This window comes from Triplophysa dalaica, chromosome 1 (assembly GCF_015846415.1).
Source record: "Triplophysa dalaica isolate WHDGS20190420 chromosome 1, ASM1584641v1, whole genome shotgun sequence".
Classification (NCBI taxonomy): domain Eukaryota; kingdom Metazoa; phylum Chordata; class Actinopteri; order Cypriniformes; family Nemacheilidae; genus Triplophysa; species Triplophysa dalaica.
The window spans coordinates 8,978,841-8,997,581 of record NC_079542.1 but is presented as its reverse complement, the minus strand read 5'-3'; the positions used below and the strand labels follow the sequence as shown (position 1 = coordinate 8,997,581).

The window sequence follows — 18,741 nt, the reverse complement described above, 5'->3', positions numbered from 1 at the left end:
AGACAACGATTATTTGGTTTGCTCGACGGCGCACAAGAGTAAGCTAATCTTGCATTTAGCATTGCGTTATGGGTCTCAATCTCTATATTACAGTCAAAAAGTATAATGAAATGCCAATATTATTTCACTATTAGGTACTAGGTATTGTATCCATTGAACACCCAACCAAAAGTGAGCTGTAACACGCCGTACCTTGCAGTACTATATTCAGTGGAAAAGCCCCACTAGTCTGTCTATCAGGCCATAGACACACACACACAATGCATCATTTATGACCATTAAACTAGGATAAGGTTAAATCATATAAATAGTTCATAAGAAATAAAAGTAAGCCTAAATAAAGAAATCAACTCAAAAGTAGAGTTTTCTGAACCACTTTTGCCGCAATAAACACTTAATTTGTTGCTTATCGTTATTATTATTAACGATAATAAGCAACTAGTTAATAGTGAGAATTGGTCAATATACTTAATGTGTTACCAAAAAAATATGGACAACACTAAAGGACACTTGCATTATTTTAACATCTCCTACTTCCCCCCCTTAAAATTATCACTTAAAAGTACTGTTCACCCAAAATAAAAATTCTGTCATCATTAACTCACCCTTGAGTTGTTCCCAACCTGTATAAATTACTTTGTTCTGATAGTAAATGTAATTAAAGAGAGAATTAAAATTTTTGGGTGAACTGTTCCTTTAAATTGCAGAAAACATTTTAGGCTACATATACCATCCAAACGATTGAAAAGAGAACAGGCACAGAGTACAAGAGTAACCTTGAGATATGTGTATGTGAACACATCTGCAAGACATTTTTATTCCTAGCAGATCTGAATCCAATTTTCCATTGAGAATAAAATTGCATCGGAGGCTTTTTAAAGAGATGAAGCTCTAACATGTACCACCAAAACAGCAGATGTGAGCCATAAGGACCACGATTTTGGAAAGAGCTGTTGAAGAGAGAGAAATGTGCTAGGAAATGAAATCTTGAAACATGCATCAGAGTTACGACCCTTTCCACCTGACGAGAGTAAAATGACAGCACGTATTCAATCTAAAGTTGATGTGGAGGCTTCTACTGAGACGGTGGAATTGGAGAGGAGACACTGACGCGTCCGTGTTTGCGGGAGGACCACGGGTCCATTACATTTTAATGACAGAAAACATCTGACAGTTTGATTTTGTGTATTTATTACGGAGTGCGCACCTTTGCCTACACATTCTATGATTTTCTATAACAGCACAAATGTTGAAAACCCTTGTTGTGCCAAACTTCTTATCTTCACTCCACATTTATTCTCCAACCACACAGTCTCCTTGTATATTATAATGAAGACAGATTAAACAAACCTGACTAATTGGCCAACCTCACATCCACATTCATCGGTCAAGCAAATAAGTGCTTTAACACACACATTACATCCTACAACTAGGTCATGCTTAACCACAATGGCTGTGCGGGTTGTGTTCGAAAAAACACAAAGCCTTTATTAATGTGATCAACAAGGAATGAGTCACGTTTTTTTTCATTAATTTGGGAACTGCAATGTTCTTGTGGTGCTAAAATCCATTTGAACTGTTCTTGTTTAAAGAAGCCTGCAGGCCTAAGCCCTGTGACAAATATACTGTATTTAAGACCCTGCACACCAATGGTCTCGTTGCGTCTCCCAAAAAACTTTAAAAATGAAACGTACACTTCTGACATAAAACACAAAGCACTGTTTGCATTTTTGTTGAAGTTTCCCGGCAAAGAACTGTGTGGTCAATTAGTTTAAAAGAACAGATTCTTCTTCTAGAGGTTTGCTTTGTTACTTGGAGCGTTATGGGCAATATGCAACTGTAGCTCTGTTTGCCAGGGCTGTAATAGGTTTTGTATTGAAATCAATATTGGCAGTACTGTTTGTATATCAGCGTCAAAGAGCATTGGGGCTGTTTTCTAATGAAATATAAGGACGACTTTAAACTAAAAATATATGGTTCAAATGTAAGAGAAAAGCAACAAAGTTGAATAGCTCTAGTTCCCCCCTATTATAGTGTGTCCCAAAAAAAATCCCAAATTACAAGACAGCGGTCTCAAAGATAAAGAGAATTTGGGTGTCAAGCCTTTAATCCACTTACTTGACAATTTTATATTCGAGATTAGTCAATAAATGAGGAAACACTCTACAAAATGCTGGGTTTATTTTCAACAGGACGGCCAGGGCCCACAGGCGGACTTCTAAGGGGGCCTCAAAATGACTCATATTGACTTAAATGAGACAAAATTAGCATTGAAATACATACTATATATTTCTTATTTTTTAGACATTTTTATTACAAATAAATGTTTTTCGAGTTAATGACAAGCTCTGAACTATTTTATTGGGTAGAAATAGTGAGTTTTGTCAGAGAGAGGGGCCTTTGAATATTTTTGAATGGAGCCTGAAGTGCCGTCGCTGTTCGGTTAACAACATTCTTAAAAATATCTTCTTCTGTGGTCTGCATAAGAAAGGAAATCAGACAGGTTTGACAAAAGGGCGAGTAAATTTTTGGGTGAACTGTGATTTTAACAATAGCATATTAACAATATTGAGATGAAAGAAATTTTTATCAATTAATGAATAAAGCTGAATTATTTCATATAATATTCATATTTCTAGATCCACTTTACGGTAATGGTCTTACATCAGCACATTAAAAAGCTCTCATTACAGAAGTGCTGTGTGGGTGAATTTCAACAAAGTTAGAAAAACCGCATTCAAAACAGCATTTACAAAATTATAATAATACATCAGTGATATTTGACACATCTGAAAAAGCATCCAAGTGTGGACTCCGGCACCTGACATTAACATAACCGTCTTCATATCACCTGCTGAGAGCAATGTTGCCATTATTATGTATAATCTGTAGGCTTAATTAAAGAGCATCCTCTAGTCAAGCAGTCATTGACAAATCACGCTAAGGTAGCCAGCTTTTAGAAAATGTTTTGCACAACCTGGGGGCATTCTAAAAATGTTGGGTTATTTTCGTAACCCAATAGTTAGGTTAGAGATATTGGGTCGTTTTGTTGACTTATTTCTGGAGTTCATTGGGTAATTTCTGCAACAACCCAGCCAGTCGGGTTAAAAAAGTGGTAAATTTCAGCGGTCGGCCAGCGCCACTGCTGACAGACGAGAGGTAAGTTAATTTGAATAATATTTATTAAATGTGCGTGTTTATATATATACATTTTTGTATGCCGTGTTTTTGAAAAGCAACACAAACTTACATCTCTCTCGAATGTTTTTATAATCTGCATGACTGTCCATGCCAACACTTGCTATTATCATTAACCTATTTCAAACATGGATCAAAATAATTGTTTGTGACGCCCCCTCTCTTTGTTTCTCTTTGTCCGAAAAGTTTAGCTAAGTCATAAACTTTTGTGGAAATCATATTTTAGATATTTGGGCAGTGCCCTCAGGTTTTAGGACCCAGCAGAAGCAGAAGGGCTCCTGTCTGCTGCAGAGTCACTCCGTCAAAGGCACAGGAATTCAAATGAGGAGAGTGTTAATTTCATTTCGTTACATTTATACCTTATATCATATTTTTAAAGCAAACAGCAGGAAATATATTTTTTTGGCGTTCATTGACCAAAACAAGAGGAGGCTTGACTAAGATGTAAAGACCTATAAATTCTTCATTATATTGAAGTGCGTTAGTACTTTTTTCCACATGACTGTACATCATTTTTGACGATACATTTTTAATTATAAATAGTTATTGCAATAACAAATAATAATACTGTGTATTTGTGCATATTTACATATGAGAGTGTCTGTTTATAGGTTGGAACAAACGTCTTTCAGTATCAGGAGGAGCAATGCACGTTCTGCAGCTTGGGGATAAAACCAGTTTCTCTTAAGGCTTCATTATTGTAGGAAGCATGATGCTGGAGGAAAACTGTCTTTTACAAGCAGTTGATATTTGTTGTTTATTTATATTTTGGAGTATGCCAAGCCTGTTGGTGCTGGTGTTATAGGTACTGGTCATTTATAATCATATAAACTAGACTAGCCTCGTTTCTTTTTATTTATTTATTTAATTGATTATTGTAAATTGATACTTAATTGCTAGTAACTTTATGATAAATGGAGGTACATTAATAAAACAACTGCAACCTAAACTTATTGTATTGTAAATAATGAATTATAAAGGTATTTCTGCAATAAAACAATAATAAGTAGGATGGCCAAAAATAATAAACAACAAATATAACAATAATATAATAAAAAACATGTTGGCAAAAATAACCCAACAAATTAAGCTGATAAACTGTAACCCAATATTTAATTCTGGAAAGAAGCAAAAAGATTGACAACATCTTAGTCCTCTCTCAGCCTCCGTAGTGCTTTGAAAGGGGGGTGCGGGGTGGAGTGACCGGTTGGTTGCAATTCGCAACATCATTGATAGATGCCGCTAAAAATTACTCAATGGCCCTTTAATAAGGAAAAATGCAAGCAGACTTTTCATCATATCCAGAGATTTTATTTGGAAGGATTTGGGTGGAATTCACACAACAAGAGAATATTTGGTTTGAGAGTTCAACAGAGAAATACAATTTTCTTAAGGAACCACATTCACAGTAATCTAAAAATGTGTGAGTATGTTTAATTAATTCCACAAGGTCTCTGTGGTCAAAGTACCACTTGGCTAAAACCATTAATTCTTTATCTTTAAATAGACTGGTAGCCAAATCACCTGTTAGTAATTTTTAGAAGGTAAAAGCATTGAGCTGTATGGTAGTCCTTGCAGCCCAATCAGCCAAACCTTGAATGCTCATTAAATTCTTGTGGTGCCCCCGTAGGCAAAATATAGAATAGGGGAACATGATTTGAGATGGGTTCTCGGCATGAGCCTTGCTGGTTATGGAGTCACAATACTTAAACAATGCTAGCTCTCTCATCAGCTTAAGCCTTCTGTAGAGTGAACAATGCATACATGTAAGTTACACACGGTCTCATTCAATTGCATTAAATGTTACATTTTAACTCTTTTTTATCACATGTTTACAAAGCACCAGCTTCTACAATACATGTTGCACAAGTTTGCTGCCAATTGTAAGCAAGTGCACATCCATCTGCTTCTATCTAATGTAGCACATCCATCGTTTTGCTCCCACACTCTCCAAACCGTTATCTCAGTGGATGAATAGCTGGCACGAGAATGTGTGAGACTCTTTAGGAATCATGCTTCACTGGGATTATGTAATTTTTTTCAAAGTGTGTAATTTTTCCGATGTTTAAATACTTTCTGCCATCGCATCCTAATATGCAGAGGCAACTATAAGTAATCCATTCGTAGGCTGATTCCCTGAAGAGCGTAAACACTGCGGCTCTCTGTCACAGTTTTGAAACATTGCTCTGTTTGTTTTGAGTGCTTCAACGTGCTAACTTTGCGTTCAAACAAGAGTGGAGTGGTGGAGGCGGAAATACTTATGAAATGAGATGATGACACTAATGAAGATACTAATGATGAGGTATTAAGTAACAAATAAAGTAAACACAGACATTTTAGGCTTCGTCTCAAAATGAATAACATAGACACAACACAGAGGACATGCAGTGGAGAAAGAAAAAAAACGTTTGTGTGTGTGTCTCATTACGCTTCTATTTTCAACCACCCGAGTCTGGGATAACCGTCCTGTGGACTTCGTCTTAGATGAATGTCCTTGTTTTATGCACAGCTGGGTTAGAGGAACAAAGAGAACAGGACTTGAGTATGTGTGTGTGTTTCTCTCTGAGGTAAAACAGGTGCAATTCAGCATTTAGCAGTAGTGAAATTGCTCATAGCTCTCCAGTTGAAAGACAGACTTGGACAAAAAAAGACAGGCCACAAAAGCAGCAAAAGCCATCGTTTTGAAACATTTCCAAATGAAAATACTACACATTCACTTCTTAATCACACATTTATACAATCTCTATCTATCTGAACTGTGCTGTCTAATAAAACATAAGGTCAAATAAACATAACTCTTGTAAACCCTGAGACTTTTTTTGTTAACCAGTAGTGCCATATCAATTTTTTTATATAAAATAACAAGAGAGGCCGCCATAGAAAATGTAAAGATGTTCACATTACCTATTACAAAATGTCTTAATAAATTGTTAGTTGTATTAACATATCATAATAACATAAAGTATCATACATTTCAGGCTGAAGTAAAAATCCCGTAAAAGACATTTATTCACGCCATAATATGCATAATCTGCTCAGATTTTTTTCTCGATTTTTGTGGGTAGAAGGGTGTGTACAGGATGTTTGTTTGATGGAGGTGCATAGCTTTGAAACCTGGTTGAAAATGAAACCTTATCCACCCTTAAACCTATATTTACCATTAGCGAGAATGTGCCAATATCTCAGTGCAGTTTTGGCAGTTTAAGGTGTGAATCTTTAGACACCGATGTTGACCAAGGAAGTAACACTTTATTTTTGCCCATACTTACTTGCCTTGATTTAAATAAGCTCTTAACCTGAAGTATTAAGCGGTCATAAATGATGCATCAAAATGTGCAGTTTGTTGATAAGAGATGTTTATAACATCAAAATGCAATCAAACACACAAGTTTCACCTTGTGAGTCATAGATTCAGTGGAAAAAGCGTGAAGACTTACATTAAAGGGACATGTCATGTCCCAAAAAATATAGAAATTTGTAATATTGAAATCATTTGACTTGGGCTGGTATTCATTTGCCCATCAGTGAAGAACACCGCTTATATGACCTGGCTAGCAACGAACAAATACAAGAGAGCCTTAACATTTGAAACCCTGTGTAGACTTGAGACGGGTTAGAAACGTTTTGCTCTCTCAGCGGATTTGCGCGTATGATCGCGCATATGATCAGCTCTGAGGTATAGTGTCTCTTAACTGGAGAACACTCACATGCAACCGCTCGCATGACACTTACACGAAATTAAGACTTTAATGTAACTGTTTACGCCATGTGGATCATCCCCTATCTCCCATGTAGTGCATTATGCGTCACTCACCATGTAGGACGTAATAAATGTGCGAACAAGTGGCTGATATGAGTCGCTGCTTCCGCAGCTCTCATATTGAAGGGGGAGGGGCTTTCCGATTCTAAAGCAGATTAGATTGTATGAGAACTTTGACGAGTGGCTGATGTACAGCTTGATGTCATGGAATTTCTAGATTTTGCCAGACTGTCAGTTTTGAACGGTTATATCTCCTAGATGTGAATTTTGTCAGCACCTAATAGCGTATCAGTTTATTGACGTTCCCTATGGAAAAAAAGAAAACTTTTGTTTTGATTTCACTGGGTTTATAATAATTGGAAATTTTGGTCAATGTAGGTCAAGATTTGCCGACAAAGCACCAACTACAATGCTCATTTTACAAACTACACCAAAACATAATAATAAAAAAATTGTGATTACACATGATTACCTTAACCTGTTTCCTTAAAAAAATCCATAAAAAAACCTTCTTAAAACTTTACTACGTTTGAAGGTCTTTGAGGACACAAAAACACAAAACGGGTCCGATGTGTGTGTTTGTGGATGAGAGCCAAAGGTAGACAGAAAGAAAGCGACCATGGCCCAGTGACCTACTGCTGCAAAACATTCCTTGCCCTTTTAAAGCGGCACCATCTGTTACTAATCACCTCACTCAAACCAGCAGTGTACTGTACATGATACAGAGAGAAAGAATGAGAGAGAAAGCACAAAGGAAATGGGGGAAGGGTGCAGAGAAGGCATTTAAGACACACAAAAGAGAGACAAGATAGACGAAAATAAAGAGCAAGATGCTATGTACATTTTCTGGAATTTAGTGATTCATGATGTGGCAGGATGGGGGCTATAAATATTTCAGTGCCAACAATACAAGACATGCTCGAATCTTAAGTCCGGTGGCTTCATGCTAACACAAACATCCCCGTCGCTCCCCTATAAGGACTGTACTTATACTGACTGTTAACACACAGCATCTGTTAAAGATGAGTTGCGCAATGTTCAAGCAGAGAAGCTTTGGCAGTCGTTGAGCTAATGGCTTATAGTAAAGAAGCATACGTGAGTATGGATGCGCAGATGTGAAAGCTTGGCTGCAGGTGGCTTTTGCGTTACCGTGGCGATAATAAATCTTACTACTATAGATGGGGAAGGAGATCAAATGCTGATAAACAGGATGTGTTATTTGGACACCATCTTTAACCAAAGTCAACCTACTAGAGAAGAGTGACTATGAATACAGTCTATGGAAATGCCAGCTATAGACCCCTTTTGCGCCAACGTTTTAGCAGGAGGCAAAATAAAGGGAAAACGGGAGGCGGCCAATACAAACCAGCACAGATTCGGCTACATAAGGAGTTTAAAATATCATCTTGTTGCACCACAATCGACAGAATACAGTCTCCAATTTGATATTTTAACACATACCTGCTACACCATTGCCAAACAAAAACACTTACGACAACTTTAGTTAAACACAATAAAATCAGTGGACTGAAGAGAAGCCCTGCGATGGGTTGGCACTCCATCCAGGGTGTATCCTGCCTTGATGCCCGATGACTCCTGAGATAGGCACAGGCTCCCCGTGACCCGAGGTAGTTCGGATAAGCGGTAGAAAATGGAATGGAATGGACTGAAGAGAAATGAACATCAGAAATGCTTGCGTTTCACTTCATAACACTTAATATTAAAAAACGAATGTTTTTTGTTGGTGTGGATTATGATTTGGGTATACAAGGTTATTTTTCACGTCAACTTTTAAACACATAGGGTTTTGTTAGTTATACAACTTGCAGTCAACTATCGGCGAGAAATTAAACATAAAGCAAACTGTGTGTCAACTCTTCTTTAGTTGTCACAAGTGCATTCGTATAAAGGGAGAGGGAACAGAGAGAAGGCTCATGTTATGTGTCAGGTTCGTGTTCAAGTAAATTTATTTGCTAATGTTTGCCACTGTTAGTACACGCAGGCCTTTAGATGTATACGCTCTCGCTTTATTTTTGCATTACATGCTTGGTTTCTCTGTCTGGTAGGTTTAGATGTCAGGCCACTTAACTGGAGGTAATCCTGTCAGTTCTTCCAGGACATGTCGGCCAGGTTCTATGTATTAAAGTTAACTTTTTCAAAAAAAGTCTTGGTCAACAATGAGTGACCTTAAATGTTAAACTTTAATCAGATTTTTTTCTCTGGTCATTGTTAGAAAGCAAGCCAACAAAACGTGCTACTTGGCATTACTAATGCGGTCAGGTGAATCTTTTTGCCTCAACATAAGCTCCACACACAAAAAAACGTGTCACCGTGTTTACTAACAGTAAAGCCGGCTGTAGTTAGAATGCTGAGGATACATCACACACTTGTATTTTGAATTTACCCTTGAGTCTTGAGGAAAAACAATGTGTGAAACCTAGTGTGTCTTAAGCATTATACATCCGCGGAAATCTTTATTTATGTGTTAAGGTAGAATTATCATTTTTGTTTCATTCTGTGAACTAAAAATAATTCTCCCAAATTTCAAATACAAATACTGTTTCTATTTGCATTTATTTGCAGATAATTAAACGGGAGAAACAGGTGAAAATAACAGAAAAGATGCTCTGTATTTATTCAGACCTCAAATATAAAAATAAAAAAATCATATTTCCTTTTAAGTATTACAACAATCATATTTGTACATGTATTTAGTAAAAGTTAAAAAAACAAATGTGAGTGATAACCTAGATATTTATCTGAGTTTTTATGTCGTGTCATGCTGCCGGTCTTGCTGTTGCTGACTTTATATCACTCCTAATGTTTGCTTTAGTTGGACAAAATACATCTAGAAATGCTGATTGTTGTATAGTTGTATTCTGCGGAGAACACAACATCAAAATACCACCAAATGAACTGAATGTTCAACAAAAATGCTCAACACAGCCTCCATGAGTTATGAATCACTGGGCCTTAAAAGAAATCAGGGTACTTTGGCAGACAAAATACAACACAGCTGTTTATTCAAACAAGAGGGAATCTAGAGTTTTAATTCCAACATCTGGGTCAAATATGTTTCACTTATTTCCTCAAAATTATTTTTCCACCAGCTTGTTCCTGCTACATATCACAGTGGCATTTTAAATTCGACAACAAATTCAATATTTCCAATACAGCATTAAGAAGAATCATCTCTAAACTATAGTATAAATATGGATTCATCACCCTCAGTGATATGTTCAATGTAGGCTAAAGAGGGAAGGTTTCAGGAAGCATGAGAAGGCAGATTACACAAACACTGGCTGCTTGTCAGGAGAGAACAAAACAAGCCTTCTGCAGATGGGGCTGCAGGGCCGAGTCTGACAACAGAATCAGTGTGAATCAGACTTGTGTCACCCAGGCATGCGACCGTTCACACTGCTTATAAATGCATAATCCCATCATGCAAAATGAAGCTCAGTGACTAATTTCTACAAAATGTTACTGTACATCCTTACGAGATGTACCGTATCTTTTTCTAAGAAATTGCAGTTTTGTTTAGCGGTTACATTGAAGTTGGTAACATTTGGCACCTTTTTCGAAGTGAAACTTTTTCAAGGAATGCTTATACGTACGTGTCAAGATACCAGTAAAGCAACTGTCATGTGGCTTTTTAATTACATAGAACCAAAGACTACAATACAAATGGAACTTTTTCACAAGGCTTTGATGACATATGACAGTCATCAGGATCATACATTTTTATATATATTTTTTAAATGTATGTATGTTTATAACACAGTACATTATATTATATTAACATTGCATCAAATTACAAAAAAATAGTTAAAGGGGTGATTTATCGCTGTTTCATGCATTCTGACTTCTTTTCAATGTTAAACCTGCTGTCTTCTCATGCTTATTGTTGGGCATATAACGTAGTATTTCTGTGCTCGATACACTCCCCCAAGGTTCGTATTGGTTTCAGAAAGTTATTTTCGTACATGAAAAACCGTTCATGCGAAAACCGACAAACGATAGGAAGACCCGCTCACCATCAAGATTGGCTGTGCTGCGTCAAGATTGGCTGCCCTGTGTGCCTGCAGCTGAAGCTTGAACTCTTGCGATGGTGAGAGAAGTTGAGGTGTGTTTGTTTGTTCACAGCATTTCAGTGATGGGTGTTATATAAACGGGGATATAACGCTGAATTAGCAAATCGTTTGAAACTGATAGATGGAACGGCCCCAGTGCTAAAAGATCACTGACATGAACCGGACATGGGTCAAGTCAAATGTGTGTGTTTTGTTGCCAATCAGCACAAAACTATCGGGCATAATGTAAACTATAATTCTTATAGTGAATCAATGCGATGATGTTTTGTGTGCTCGTGATCCCCCCCCACAGACCCACAGGGGGTCATATTTTTCCGGAAATAATCGTACAGTTGTATCTACCATTTATAAATGTGATCAAACTAAATACTCTTCGAAGATACAAAGTATGCAATACTCTATAGGTACTAAAGATTAATATAAGGTTGCCAGAAACTGCACGGTCAACCAGACCTTTAACCCCAATGGGAGGTTGTTTCTTATAAAGTGTCTATGAAATTTGATATCATTCTCTCTTTTGACTCACGTTATTCAGACTTTTTTCTTTTTGTTGAAAGTAGTGAAAACATTATAGTTGAGTTTTTCTTTTGCTATTTGAGCAAATGAGAATACAAAAAAATATTTTTTGGCAGTCTTCCATTCACCGCTTTATAAGTTTACCCAACTTTGACAACTTCCGCTGATGAGAAACTATGAAATATGAAAAATGTCCATCAAACTATTTTCATATTAGTGAATTCCAAGTGAACTTTTTTCCTTGTTGAGTGATGACTGAATTATACAGACAGCTGCTCCCTTAATCCCGAACATGTGTTTCACTTTCCTCAATATTTTTTTAAATACTATATCCTCTGGGGTGAATACATTAAAAATTCCTATTAAAATATGTAGGTCACTTCAGCTCTGATGGGATATGAGGTCAAGCTCCTGGGAGTTCAGCTGCCACGGGATCTTAACGCTCAACCACCTGTTCGGACCCTTCATGATGTCTCTCCCTCATTTTACTCAACCTTCCATCCACTATATCTCCTTATCATTGCTCTCCGTGCCCTAGAGCCTTCTTGTTCTCCCTCCTTTATCCCGTCTCCTTCACACCATCAAACCATTTAAACCTCTCCAATACTTTCTCTCTCTCTCTCTCTCTCTCTCTCTCTCTCACAAATCCCCTCCTGCTTCTCTCATTCTATAATATTATATAAACTCTATTAATCTCCTTCACCCCTGGTACGCCAGCATCTCTCCCCCTCCCTCTGGACTCCCTCTGCAACAGACTTTAGACGCATGTGAAGTACCCAGGTAAAAACAACCTTTTTCAAACCACTTGACCTTATAAGAAGTCTACTCCACAATGTCAGCTCTAACTATACCAAATGAGATGATTTACATAATCACCGCAGTAGTTAAAAAAAATACCAAATGTTAAAAGACAAACTGCTGCATAATTCACTGAAATGCACAACCTGATCGCACCCAATTGCGTATAAATAACACGCTGTTGCATTACCGTATAATATGGACGCCAAATTGCGATTTTGCGTGCATATGATACACCAATGTTTGCTTGTACCTGGGTGAAGAGGAGCCATTTTAAAACGTACATGAAGAGGAAACACTGAAATAATTAAAATAATAAGGTTAGGTTTAGGGTTTGGGTTAGGGTAGAGGTTATAATATGCACGGACGCTAACATTAGGTTTAGGGTTTGGGTTAGGGTAGAGGTTATAATATGCACGGACGCTAACATTAGGTTTAGGGTTTGGGTTAGGGGACAGGGTAATGAGACAAATTGCTGTTTAATATGCAAACACCCTAATTGGCGTATCATATGCACGAAAAAAAAATCGCAATTTGGCGTACGTATTATACGATAATGCACAGCGCGTGTTATTTATACGCAATTGGTGCGAATGGGCTGAAATGCAATAAAGAAATGGATATTTCTTTGGAAATAAGTTGATTTAAAACGTTAATTTAGTGATTATTTACATAAAAGCTACAATGATAAAATTAAAAATAGATTAAAAAAGCCAATCATGGTTATTATGGCAATTTGTGTGCATAGCACTCACAGCAAAATATATAATGATGCACAACAACAGTACATTCACATGTACAGTATTCTATATTTTATTTAAACAAAAAACTGCATAACATGTATACAATTAATCACAAAACACAAATATGGGGTTTGTTCAACTATGTGAGCTGAACCTAAAAGCTATGATTTCACACCTTAAACAGCTCAACGGTTTGGAGGTCACACATCATGGGTTTTGGTGGATCTTTAGTGGCAGATAAGGTTTCATATTCCGCTAATCAAGCTGCACAGTTACACACCTCTCAAACCAGTTTCCTGCACACACACACATCTGTTTTTTTACCAAAGGAAGTGGCTTTTACAGAGTTTATAGAGCTGTTATTCAATGTGCTAATTTAATGTGAATATATATATTTTTCATATATATAAAGTATATATAAATAATGTACAATTCTTCAGTATCCTGTCCTGGCTTCTATTCAACATGTTCCATATCACCATAATAATGTGATGTCTTTAAATGATCTTCATACAGGTTTTCTCAGATATAATGTGAGGCAAATTTGTCATAAACAATGTCTGTCTTTCGCCTGTATCTGCTTCTTCAACCCCCCCCCCCCTCTCTGCATTTCAAACACAGTAAACACCTGATTTTGACAGCTTTTGAATTGTTCCACGTTCCAGATCAGGTAACAAAGCTGATTATGGCATATTTACAGGATCTCCAATTCTGTATTACCACATAGCATAGTACCATCGCGTGGCAACAGCTGGAGGTTGGCATAATGGTAGGTTGCACAATTATACGACTGGCTTTCACAATGGCAATGGAAATAATAATCCGGGCATCGCGTTGGGTGGTTGGTAGAGAGCGTTTGAAAAGTGGGTTGCGCCTACCTCCAATCAGGGCATACATGGATGACATGACAACCATAAACAACAACCAAAGCATGAACAAAGCGGCAGCAGGATAAGCTCCTGAAGAACATTAGTAAGGCACAAATGGAGATCAAACCAAGCAAATCCTGCAGCATTTCTATTGTCAAGGGCAGGGTTACCAATGACAGGTTCTCTATAAAGGGTGAACCCATACCACAGTCCCGGAATTGCTCATCAAAACCCTTGGATGGTGGTACCATAAAGACTCCAAACAGGTGGAACAACTCAGACATGAGACAGCCAGTGGACTCAAGAAAATCAATAATACAGCTCTTCCTGGGAAGCTGAAACTCTGGTGCTTCCAATTTGGCTTGTTGCCACGCCTGATGTGGCCAATTTCCAATGACTGGTACCCAGTCAAGCCCAATGGTAAGTCCAGCCTTGCTTGCATTGATTTTGGTAATGTGTTGTAATGGTACCAGCACCTCACCAAAAGGCATCTTTCACTCTGGATAATGTGATGAAATTGGGACACAACTCATGAGATGTCTCTCTGATAATTGCAAGGAAAGGTAAGTATGCTATGTATTTCTATAATCATTTATCCCCCAAACACATAGGATGCCTACCTGACAAACCAGTGAAACCTCAGACGTCCTTTCCTGTATTCATATTAATGACTGTTCCCCCCTGCATAAGGCGTGGGAAATGTTCTATTGGGCAATTCAACTGTGCTGAAATAGTGGAATTATAACAACTAGTCCTATTAAAGCGGGCGTAACACACAGGGTTTCTGCCAATCTCATATTAATCTTGATTACCTATAGAGTACTTTTACATAATTCGTATCTTCGAAGATTATTTAGTTTGATCACATTTATAAATGATAGATACGGCTTAACAATTGTTTCCGAAAACATATGCCGCATGCGGGGGGGAGGGGTAGGCTGAACCAAAGCTAGTGCCCACCCGTTGTCAAAAAAAAAACACCACCAGTTTCAAAGGATCTCCAAATCCAGTATCATATCCACAGTTTATATAACATTCATTACCCAAATGAGGTGAACAAACAAACAACTTCCCAAACGTATGCTCTCTCTCTCTCCTGCTTACAAATGAAAATGTCTGTGCATGCTCCTTCTCCTGCTCTCATGTGGCCGTTCCGTGTGCTTTTCCGGGAGAATAGTCCAATAAGGGACTAAGAAAAGTTGTTGCGAAACAGCTTTATATGTTCGATCAAAACTTTCCGAAACCTGTTCGATCGCTGGGGGAGTGTCTCGAACATATAAATACTACGTAGTATTTCCCAACTCGTTTTTTAACAAGTTGACCATGTTAAGCATGAGAAGACGGCACGTTTAACATGGTAAAGAAGTCAGAATGCATTACACGTCGTTGCAGGGCCACTTTAAGCACACATATCTCTGAAGAGAGTATAAGAAATGGCAAACAGAAAATCTAAACCCAAGCTAAAAAATATGAAAATAAACAAAATTGGAACCTCTTTCTTCATAGTCACTTTCCATTGTCAACTGCATGAATAAGAGCAAACCAATTATTTTGTATTTTTCTTGCAAATATGTGATATATAGGAGCTTGCCGTCTGCAATACACAATGGGGCTATTCAAGAAAACCAATTAAAGTATCCCTGTATACTAAATAGAGACAAAACATTTAAAGACTGAAAATGAAGTACTGGGGGGTTCAAAATGTATTATGGTCATGTTATGGGTCATTCATAAGAATGTAACCTATAACCCAACTGTCATAGGTCATAATATCAGCCGTAATGTTAAACTCTTAAATGTTTTAAAATGAGCTCAGTCTAAATCGAAACATTTTTCAAGTGCATGGTGACAAAAACAGATCTGAAACGCTTTCTGCACAGACCCAGAGGCAGATCCTTTCTTTATTTTAAGACCATCCTACGGATGCAATTCATACTGAGAGTGACCTTCAGACTGTGTTATTTTTTGCCATATACTTTAGGGAGGGGTAATAACCAGGCATAAGGACCTCAGCTAGTCTAACATTACCATCAGCAGCTTCCTCTTGTCTTTTCCTTTCGAGAAAAACCTCTCAGTTCAGATAGAGCTGCATGCACAGCTTCCTGTTGATGTTTTGAAAGCACTCCACTGCGAGTGATGCAAGAAATGTAAAGAGGCAATTAGACAAATGTACTCAAGTAATGCACCTCCTTTTCATCCATTTCAAGAAGAGCTCAGTCTATACATTGAACTAATTCATTAAATGGTCCTTGGGCTATTTTCCATTTCTTGGGTCCATTACAATGAGGATGCGATCTAGATTCTGCGGCAGTCCTCTAGCCTAAACCCTTCTGCTTGTTATTTCACTTTGACCTGCTTTGGAGAATATTCGGTCTCGTACAAAACCCCAAGAAAAGATTCTCAGACTGCTTCGAGCCTTCTTTTGAGTCATATACACTAATCAGGAAGTAAGGCTCCTCTGGGTTTGTGTACTGTATGTGTGTCCATTCTTCTGACCTAAATTTTGAGAACTAGACGAGCCAAGACTCAAAGGGAATGCAAAGTTCATATGTTGGTAAAACAAACATAAGCTCTGCCAAAGTACAGTGATGTGGATCTAAAATTGCTGACGAGGGAAAGTCACCGTCCCCAATGACTTCCAGTACATTCTGAGGGTGATTGAAATACCTGTTTGGTTACTATGGTAGCCGATAGTGGCTAAGACAAATGTTAAGTCACAACATACTTCCAAATATCTTTCTCTGTGTTCATCACAACAAAGAAATTTGTACAGATTTGGAACAACTCTAGGGTGAGGAAATGGTGACAGAAAATTTATTTTTGGGTTAACTGTTCTTTTCTAGTTTGTCATCTTCCAACTTGCTAAACTCCACACTTATTGAATTGGTTAAGCTACAAGTCACAGTTTGTAAGCTCCAATTATATACATATAATAATTCGTGCAGCGTCTAAAATTGATTTACAACAATTGGTGATTACAGATGAATTGATCAAATTTACCTGCCATAAATGTTCTAAATTATTATTTTTCATATCCGTGTCTATAAGTGACTATCTGGATCTACTTCCAAATGAAGAGCTGCTTCAGTGAAAATAATTCCCTGCCAAATATTAAAATCACTACGTTTTCAACAATGACAAGTGACTGCATAGCAATTTGAATAACAATTTGTAATAAAATCTTTCAGCGGTCCATTATGGTATTGAACTTTTCTCTTCTGTAATCTAATATGCCTGTGCTGCAATCTTTAATAAATGCTTTTTATTAAGTCCAAGCCATCAGCTTCATCACAGAGGAAATGGGCAGTATGAAATCTGCCTATCAGTCAAGGCACCCTGTGACTCCTTGTGTCAAAGCAGGAAGGGCGAAAATAATTTGAATTTATAAGAACTATAATTTCAAAGGTTATGAAGTTGCAAATCACTCAACACTTCCCAATTATATACATTTATATTTTGCACAAGTCAGTAACTCAGAAAGGTCACCTACCGATTCCGTTCAACTTCAAGAATCAGATTCAAGTCCTGGGCTGAGACCAATATCTCCCCCCTTTCTGGAAACTGGTCCTGATGAGAGAGAAAACGCCAAAAGAGAATTAAAAAGATCATGCAGACAAATATGTTTTCTTTTTTATAATATACAATGTGCACAGATTAATTGTGCGCAACCATTCCAAAATAAGGTCCAATGTGTAGTGTGGAGGTTCTGTTGACAGAAATGGAATATAATATACATAACTATGTCTTCAGAGGTGTGTAAAGACATTACATAATGAAGCGTTATGTTTTTATTACCATAGAATGAGCAATTTCTATCTACATACACCAGGGGTCCGCTTGCATGGCATTTGCTATGTTGGTTTTACAGCATCCCTAAATGGATAAACTTCTCTACAGAGTGCATTTCGTAAATAGGTTATCTCCTTCGAAAAAATAAGTGAAAACATGTGACAATATCTTGTCAGTAACCGAAGTGGAATGGAATGGGAGGGAGAAGTGTGGAATAAGCCGTTGGTTGCAATTCGTAACCTCACCGCTAGATGCCACAACATTTATACACTGGATCTTTAAAATAACCCAACATTTCACTCCTTAAAACAGAAAATGCGCTTATTGACCCTGCTTTTAAGGGAAGACACTGTGTTAAAAGCCATCGGGCCAGATCGAGCATCTGTGACTGTGTTTGCTCTAAATGCGCCGCTTGTGGTTAGCTATGCTAGCAGATAAAACGGGTAGAAAGCTGAGTACTTTGATCAACAATGTAAACCCCTTCCAAGAAGTCAGACATCAGTAGTCATGAACTCCTCCCTTCTGCCATTAAAAGTCCTGTGATACAAATGGAAAATCTTTTAGTCCAGTGGCAACAAAAATCAATGAGATATTTAACAACCCGCAGGGAGATGTTGAATAAACAGTACCCCTACAGGGACTAGAGGAGACTGGACTAAAGGAAGAATAAACAGGGATGATTCAAGTGATTTCTCAGAAACATATTGTTGCCCATGCGTTCTGAGAAAGTAATTTGGTGAGGGCACATCTGTTTAGAAAGGAACACAAAAACAACTTTGTATTGAAGAGGTAAACGGCCTGAATTATTTCACTGCAAACATGAAGTTACTAAAGATGTTGTGATTTTGCTGCACTTCTTTTCTTACAAAATTTGGGTGGCTCTGTACAGTGAATGCAATGCCCTTGCAACCATGCAGAACACCCTAGCAACCTCCCTCAGTAATATGTAATATTACGGTGTAACATAGTAGATGTAA

At 37.6% G+C, this 18,741-nt stretch overlaps 1 protein-coding gene across 1 annotated transcript in view; it reads right to left on the bottom strand.

Moving 5' to 3' along the window:
* adam19a (ADAM metallopeptidase domain 19a) overlaps positions 1-18,741 on the bottom strand; it is an 86,685-nt gene that overhangs the window by 47,327 nt on the left and 20,617 nt on the right. The window contains 1 exon segment of the mRNA XM_056749588.1: positions 17,466-17,542. Coding sequence (XP_056605566.1) covers positions 17,466-17,542 — 77 coding nt within the window.